At 43.0% G+C, this 8,571-nt stretch overlaps 1 protein-coding gene across 1 annotated transcript; it reads right to left on the bottom strand.

Annotated features, from left to right (window-relative positions):
* Positions 1–1,545: 1,545 nt before the first annotated feature.
* Positions 1,546–7,410, bottom strand: cdt1 (chromatin licensing and DNA replication factor 1). Its single transcript, XM_034100128.2, has 10 exons — positions 6,832–7,410; positions 6,063–6,206; positions 5,273–5,544; positions 4,981–5,175; positions 4,323–4,468; positions 4,074–4,174; positions 3,113–3,301; positions 2,791–2,943; positions 2,470–2,671; positions 1,546–2,054 (listed from the first exon to the last, which is right to left on the bottom strand). Exons 1-10 carry the CDS (start codon positions 7,297–7,299, stop codon positions 1,891–1,893), a joined length of 2,034 nt encoding a protein of 677 aa, XP_033956019.1. The 5' UTR covers positions 7,300–7,410; the 3' UTR covers positions 1,546–1,890.
* Positions 7,411–8,571: the final 1,161 nt, after the last annotated feature.

Here is an 8,571-nt window from a genome sequence, read left to right as displayed (position 1 = left end):
CATTTGTATATATATTTTTTTCAAATGTGTCTTCTTCCAAATGAGAAGTTGTAATAGTCAGCCATCAGATGTGTCCTTGATCTATTCAATGCAAGCAGGGGTTTTCCTGCTACAGTCGAACTTGAAGTTTTCCAGAAGCTTGTGTTGGCTAATGTGAGCCATGAATCCTCTCTACCTCACATTGCAGCGTTCACTACACAGAGTTCCTACGGTGATTAAAACCCTGGAAAAGTCATGGAAATTCAAAATGCTAATTCCAGGCCCTGAAAAAGTCATGGAAATATAACCAAAGTTGCATCAAATATAATTTATATTTTATCTAATGGCCGAAATAGTAATACTATGATAATAAATACTGTATCGTAATGAAACGTAAAATGGCATTTAACTGACGAGGTATTTTGCTGGTGAGTTTTACAATCACGCCCTCTAGTCTACAGTGGCTAGTCTGTAGGAGCTCGTAAGCCTACTATTTGATTTGTTTTAGATGGGCACAACATGTTTCATACGCAGACCTTGTTTTCCAGCTTACCTGTTAAATACAAATGTTTCAGTGCTACTGCTGAGAAAGTCATTGTTTTGGTCATGGAGAGGTGATTGGTGACAAAGTGTATGAACCCTGACTATAGTAAATGAAATAAGTTGTGCTCTTAAATTATTTCCACTATTTTCTAATAACTTATATAATTATACTTCTCTACAGAGAAGAGACTTATTTTATTTGTGAGTGTACTTTTTAAGAACCATGGAAATACGTTATCATTAGACATACAATGCCAACCATATTATGAAAATAGTGCAAAGGTCAGGGGTCATTAGGAACATGCATATCTCCAAACAGTTACTTAGGATATTTGAATCAGGTACGAAGTGAAGGACCATCAACTTGTCACTCCTTTGATGGGGATTAGTGTGTTCAAAAATACATAGAAGGAAAACTGGGTCTTTCCTATTTTATTTCTCAATAAAAACAATACTTTAAATCCTAGCTAATACAAAATCTGAAAATGTAAGTAAGATTCCTTATGAACAACAAAAACACATGTATTACTTAACCACTATAACAACCTATTTGTAGGTTACTTGTGTTACCCTGGTTTTCAGAGTAGCATGCGTGAGGTGTCGCTATGGGATGGACCTCAGAAGCATCACTCTCAGTTAGCATGTTTGTACTAACGCTTGGTGAGGAACAAGTCTGGTGTATCGCTGCTATAACGATGTACCAAAGCTTTATGGATCAGCAATGCCTTCCAGCTGCTTTGACCTTTTAGCAAGCCGTTTCATTCTCATCTTTACCACTAGAGAAATATTGATAAAGAAAGAGCAGGAGGCACAAATACAACCGCAGAAAGTCTCAATTTATTCACTTCAAGTTTAGATCAGCTTATGTGCAGTTATCGAGTGAGACGCATGTTGTGTATCATGGAGAACAAAGACATGTCTGAACGCAATACGTCTTGTTGGATCTCCCTAATGATTAGGATTTTCTTTAGAGGTAGCATGAGCATTTTATACCAGTGGCAATATAATAAAAAAAAGTCGCCGTCGCTTTACGATTGTCATGTTTAATTAACTGAATTCACAGAAAACAGGCATCGGGATTCTGACAAACTTGTACTTGGTAAACAATGACTTGTAAAAATGTAAACTTTCATCAGTTCTACATTGTAGAAAATAGATCCAGAAAAAGACTGGAACAGCAACAACAGTTTCACGGATGAAACAAAACAAAGCACATCTTCATATTCTTTAACAGAACTGTGGTTAAAACAACCTTTTCTTTTAAAAGAAGCCCTTTAGACGGGAGCTCGCCTTCAGTTCACAGGTCCTGTAGCATGGACCTGAGAAAGGGGGGGGGGGATCACTGAGGTCATCATTCTGTCAGTCCTCTCAGGTCCTCTCCTCCTCGCGCAGTCTGCTGCTCAGTTGGTCCAGGACGATGTTGAGCTCCATGTTCTTGTTCAATTTCAGGTAAAAGTCCTTCCTGATTGGATGAATTTTCAGCCATTCACCGGCCACTTCTGCCAGCAGCCGGATGTGCTTCTCCATCTCACCTGTTCATTAGAGAGGAACAGCCAATCAGTAACAGTTGTTTCAAAATGATACAATAAGAACACGCTTCACATCACATGATAATAGTGAATGCTACAGTAAGACGTGGCTGATCCACCCCTTTTACTTCATACGATGCATAAACAATGTATGCAGGATGGTTCTCAGCTTCTCGCGCAAGTGGTGATGTGGATTCATCTCTGGTGGCTCTGGTTATTACCAAGCCATTCACATTTGTTGTCATGCACAAAAAAAAAAGTGCAGAATAAGTTGGTAATTTTAAAACAACAGGGGCACTTCCTGTCTGAACCTGGCACTGAGGATCTACACAGTATGACAACATGACCTCTCGAGTAGAAGTCAATGCAGTTAGTTCGTACTGAAAATAATCTCTGTGAGCTTAATATCACTACCAACCTGAGCTGAGGGCAGATCTGAAACTGGCCACCATCTTGTTACAGGCCACCTCCATTATTAAAGCTGGTTTCTTCTCTGCCACAAAAACGTTCCGGAGAATTCTGGCCAGCTCGGGGAGCCGTGACATCATCAGCAGGCGCCCCTCCTGGATGGGGTTTCTCGTCATGGCTGCCTGGAGCTTCTGGGCCTCCTTCGCACGAACCTGCAACACCAACAGAGCACCCAAATCAATATGAGGATAACAGAATCCATCATCTAACGGGGTGTGTCCCCATAAAGCACTGCCCACCCAGCACCATGTTCCCCTCCTGGAACACCTACCCTCTCCAACAGGGACTGGGACACTCCTTTCAGGGCCGGTGGGGCCTGAGTTTCTGATGGAGCTGGGGGTGGGGGGGTTGGTGGGTTCTGTGGAGGTGTGGGCTCTTTAGTCTCTTCAGTCTTCAGAGCCAGAGCGGCCAGAGCCTTCTCCATCTGAACGCAGGAAGAGAGGACATTTCCGTTTAGTTTTGACAGAACAATGCTCAGTGAATGCAATCAAAACACTGATAGTGAAATATACAGTTTCCTTATCAATCAACACATAGTACATCAACACCGTTACCCAATGATTATACTTAAATTGTTTTAGCACATGCAGTACCTTGGGCGTGATGAGGGAGCGGGCCCTGTCCAGCACCTCCTGAGCGGTGGACAGTTTCTCGGTGTGGGGGGGCTGGGGAAGCAGGCCGGTGGAGATGACTGGGACCGTGTCCACATTGAAGCGGGGGTGCCAGCGGGTCAGTCTGTCCTCTGGAACCGTCACCACAGGAACCAACGTGGAAAGAAACACCTGCAGAAACAGAGGTCAGTCTTTCATTCAGGGCCAACATATATGTTCTGATTGTCGCTGTGGAAAACAATCCCAGACCACAACACGGCATCTAGTCGAAAACTTGGGACGTGGCCGTGGTTGGAACTCCTCAACATTGGCCTAAAGCCAAAACGAGTGGTGCAGCGATGACGTGTAGTTGGAGACAACAGTAAGCATTGCAAGGGCTCCCTTTTCAAAAAGGAATGGGATTTTTCAATTGGAATTTGAATTATTGAAGAAAATAACATTTGTAGCAAAGACGCACATTTTTGCCAGAGGATCATTTCTACATATTAAAACCACTTTTTTAAATTGTTGAAGCATAAATGCAATCACTAGAAGTAAAAAGCTAACGTTAGGCTAGAAGGAAACTACAGCATAGAAACACGAGTTAAAGTAACCGCCGCTAAGCTAAAGGCGGCTAATGTTGGGCGTGATGACGTTTATTTGTCTAATTTAGTCACTTGTCGGCCAACTGCCGTTTTAAAAAGATACGTAAAACCTTCAGACATTCACCAGTGGGGTATTGACTGATTTATTTGATGTTGTAGAACAAATCGTGAAAATATGGTAAGCGCATTTTAACCACAGACCTTATTTTTGGCATCTAACAAAAAACAAGTTAAAAAAAACACACATCGACCGGCCGACCGGCGCTCAGTGCTGACTCATGTCCGGGTTGTAGGACTGGTTCCTGCACCACTCTATTGTGACGCTTACTGTTAGAAATAGTACTGAAGCAGCGGCTGACCTTGTGGTGCTGTTTGACGACGGAGACCAGACTGCGGTGGAAGATCTGTCTCCTCTCCAGGAGGTGAGTGGCCGAGAAGACAGGACGAGGTTCATTCTGGTCTGAGGAGGACACAGCACACAGGTTAGTGCATGAACACGGCAACACATTATCATGGACACTAAGAAAAGGGGAATCAGGCCCACAGTTTAAAACACTTAATTAAACGGTGTGCTAAGTTGTATTAGCTAGAAAACGTTAAGTGTTTACCGGAGGGGACGACGGGCTCCACAGTGAGCTGGTAGCTGCCCTTCTTAATGCCGCTGGTGAAGGTGGGGATGTTCTTCTCCTGTCGGAAGGTGTAGGCCTCAGGAAACACCATCTTTATCTGACCAACGTGGCTCTCCTCAAAGCGCCTGCGGGGGTAAGAAACGTTACCGTCTGCAGCCTGACCCTACCTCCAGGATGTCGTCAAATCCCAGAGCTTTTGGAAAATCTAATTCTTGTGTGATGAATGAATATTACAAAGGGGTGCTAACGGTAGTTTACACAGACATGACAACAGCACCTCTACTGGACAGTGGGGTGTGCTGCAAGTTCCCTCTTTCAGTTGGAACAATTGTTTTAAGGAGTCCCTTCAAATGTCTTCAACAATGTGTTTTTTCAACAGCTTTCTAATTCATGTCAGTGAAAGACACTCGAACCAGGAAACAATACTACTTAATGATAACTCTTTTTTGTGCATGTAAATTGTCTGCAAAGGCTAACATCCCTGTATTCCCTGCCTGAAGCTCCTCCTCTGTCGAGACAGATAAAGAGCTGTCTGAACATTAAAGCATGGAGACGTGTCACAGTAGAGGCCATACATGCATATATGAACATAGTGTGTGCCCAAAATCACTCAACATTCCTCCACCTGTCCACCTACTTGTGCATCATGTCCTGGACTCCTTGTTTGAGCTTGGTGAAGGTGGTGGTCTCACAGCGGTTGTACAGCATGGCCACCACAGTGTCCATGCTCCTGAACATGTCAGCCAGCACCTTGTACTGGTACGGCAGAGACAACCCCGGGGCGGCGGCCTGGGCGAGGTTGTGGTACCGCTGGTAGGCCGGCTGCTCGGTGCTGAGGGACAACAGGAGAGGGGGGAACAGTTAGTGGAAATGTAGCGTTCAAGCTGCACTCTGAGGGTCTTGCTGTAGCTATGCTTCACTTTGCTCACCTGTCCTGGGATGGGGCTTCACTCGGGCTGCTCTTCTTGGCCTCTCGCTCCGCTTTCCTCCGCTGAGCTTTAACAGCGAGCTCTTTAGCCTGTGCTACAGTTGACTTGAGGGTCTTAGCATCAGAGATGGCAGGGGTGGGGGTGCTGTTGAGAGCTGAAGCAGCTGGAGAGGATGGTGTGGGGGCTGAAGCAGGGCTGGGGATCCTCTCTGCGAGTTTCTTGATCCTCTGAAGGCGAGACTTGAGGGCTGCAAGGTCCTCTTTACCCAGAGCCTGACAGAGAGGGGTTACCATGGGGATCAATTCAGGACGTTCAAAAAGGGAAATGTGACAATATTGTTTTGGTCTTGTTTTTAACCAATCCGACGTACAGAGCAAAACCAACATTGAATGTATGTATCCTACGAATGAAAGAGTGTGTGTGTGTGTGTGTGTGTGTGTCTAAAGACCCGTGCTACATATGCTGTTCATGATTTCACCACATCCTTACAAAGTCATCTAAAGTTTACTTAAAAATAATTCCAAGAAATACTGCCATGCTGCCCAGAACAGAACAACACTGTAGATATCATTTGACATGTTGACTTTACACAGCCAAGCCCAACACAACAATATCATGCATGAGCTGATAACAGTTAGGCGCCTTCATTCCCCACACAGCGTTGGGTTGCACTTAGAAATGTGTATTTATTTAGTTTGCGAAAACATATGAAATAATGATGGACACAAACTGCCCAGATAAAGTGTGGTGACTGGTGAAGCAGTCGGATTATCCAATCACAATGCGTTACCTTAGAAGCCCCTCCGTCAGTGTTCCTGCTGGGGACTGGACTCTTCTGTGGGGGGGTCTGGAGGTTAAGGTGCTTCTCATTGTGTGCAGACACAGAGGCTGCAGGAGCTGATAGGGGGGTCTCCTCCCTGGGCTGAGCGGCAGCCTGCACACACAAACAATCGGGGATGGACAAAGGGTTCAGATTCTTCAACTGAGTGAAATCAAGATAGCAAACGTTTACATTTTAAGTACTGCATCAAGAATGGTACCAAGTTAAAGGTATTAAAAGTACGATTAATGCAAGTATGGGGAGTAAAAGTACTCATTGCAACAACCACAAAACTCTTCACATTTAAGAAGCTCGAAGTGTCTTTCAACTAAAGAAGTCATGACAGCAATTGATGCTGTTAACTAAATATGTTTCTGTTAAACAAATCATGATTTTAGTTATTGATTACAATCTCGGATGGTTAATTATATCTATCCCAAGTGATCATATTGTATAACTTTTTTAGTATTAGTGTCTAGTTATGCATTGCGTTTCAAAATTAATTAGTAAATATAAATCTGTAAAATAAATGTAGTGCGGTCAAAAATAGAAGTATAAAGTAGTATAAAATGAAAATACTCGTGTAAAGTACATTAAATGTGTACCTAAGTACAGTACTTAAATGTTACTTTACACCAGTGGGTTACCTTAAGGCTGTTTATTTGCCTTTTTAAAGCACATTAAGATGTGTTGTTTACATGCATCTGTCCCCATGGAGGAGTCAGAAGCCGAGCATTACCTGAGGCGAGTCTTGAGGGAGGACTAGTTTCTTCCTGGCCTTCCTCTTCGGAGCTTTCTGGACCGCAGCTTTAGCCTCTCTACCGGCCACCGCATGTCGTCTCTTCTTCGCCGTGCTGTGGTCGGCGGTGGCCGAGAACAGCGCAGACCCGAGGTCAAAATCTGTGTCGGCCGAGGTCCGCTTCGGTGTCCGGGGGCTGGAGGGGAAATCCTTCGCGGGGTTAACGACACATGATCCGGGGTCTAGTTCCGATGCCTCATCGATCATTCGGACAAACTCTTCATGGACGGAGGAGGACAGACGTAAATCTCCTTCGTTGTGTAATGACCTGGACCTGGGGACATTGGAGGTGATCCCAGCAGAGCCACGGCCGACAGCGGTGCTCCTGCTCGGCTTGCCTGCTTTCACTGGCTCGGCGATGCCTTTCTTTCTCTGGGAGAAGAAGTCGGTAACTCTAGCCTGAGACATGTTGCTGCTGCTCGGGGCGGACACCGGGACCGCGGAGTGATGAAGGTGCAGGTCGCTACAATAACCTGAAGTCGGTGTGGTATAAATACTGAGCACCCACAATAGATCTCCGGAAACGCGCAACTTCGCAGGAAGAAGAAAGAAAATTCGCGCGGAATTAACTAAGCCACGCCTCTTCCGGTCCACGTCCTAGGAAAATAAAGGATGGATGGGGCAGCCTTTTAAAAACACGATAGATATTATTTTAAACGTGTTGTTGTTTTATACACATAATGTTACCAGTACACATATCTTTATTCATACTTTGATTATAATTTTTTATAACAAATGTATGTATGACGACTTTGACTGATCCTAAATGGATTAAAAAGTAATATACATAAGACTTACTTTGGAGAAAATGTGAAAATAACAAACGTTTCCACTTCACATCAGCTTCTATAACTGAAAAAGTATAATTACATGTTTCTCTTAATGTATTTTAATTTCACAAAATGTCATTACAGTTCTTAAAAGCTTTACATTTGAGGTAATTGTATTTTAATTATCTCAAAACTGAGTTCTCAAAAGTTTAAGAACCTGATCAATCATTTGGCATCACAAGTAATGATCAATGGCTTACACTTGAAACGTAATGTAATGTATAGGTGTCTCCATTGGTAACAAGATATCAACAAGCTATTGTCTGTTTGTTATTTGCCCTTTATTATATTAATTCAAATACAACAATCGAATTTATTCAACTGTTGAGTGACGCATGTCTGGTATGTTATTTGAAAATCAAATGTCCATTGCAACCAAGTAAAGAAAGAAAGTATTAACAATGATTTGACGTATTTAAGCCTACATAATATATTTTACTTCAGAAGCAAATGATAGAAGAATAAACCTAGATGAAATTTCCATATAGTTTAACTTCCCAATCATTTAACCAGATTGCCATGTAGCCACAACACTCATTAACATAGCAATATCCCCATTCTAATGAGGCTTTTAGATTTGAGTACTCAGTATTAATCCTCTCTTGATACATGCACACACTTTTTACATATTCTCAGGGTCCCTTAAATCATGAAGCCCTCTTTGTGCTTCACAAAGGCCTCTTAATTGCACCATAATCAAGACTGAGTAACTAGATTAAGTCTGTAACGCTTAAAATAACTAGCTTACTCCACTGATCATTGTGAAAGGCTTAATGGACATGTCAGAAATAAAATAAGTAATGTATCTCCTTACTTATTCAATACAACTCATGGTTGAGTATTGTTCCCA

This window comes from Pseudochaenichthys georgianus, chromosome 15, assembly GCF_902827115.2.
Source record: "Pseudochaenichthys georgianus chromosome 15, fPseGeo1.2, whole genome shotgun sequence".
In the NCBI taxonomy this organism is placed as follows: domain Eukaryota; kingdom Metazoa; phylum Chordata; class Actinopteri; order Perciformes; family Channichthyidae; genus Pseudochaenichthys; species Pseudochaenichthys georgianus.
This window is presented reverse-complemented; position numbering and strand designations above follow the sequence as displayed.

Coding starts and splice junctions, on each gene's coding strand:
- cdt1 (XM_034100128.2), bottom strand. CDS start 7,299: ATGTCTCAGGCTAGAGTTACCGACTTCTTCTCCCAGAGAAAGAAAGGC. Junction 6,207..6,831: donor TCCCTCAAGACTCGCCTCAG/GTAATGCTCGGC, acceptor TTGTGTGTGCAG/GCTGCCGCTCAGCCCAGGGA. Junction 5,545..6,062: donor CTGACGGAGGGGCTTCTAAG/GTAACGCATTGT, acceptor CCTCTCTGTCAG/GCTCTGGGTAAAGAGGACCT.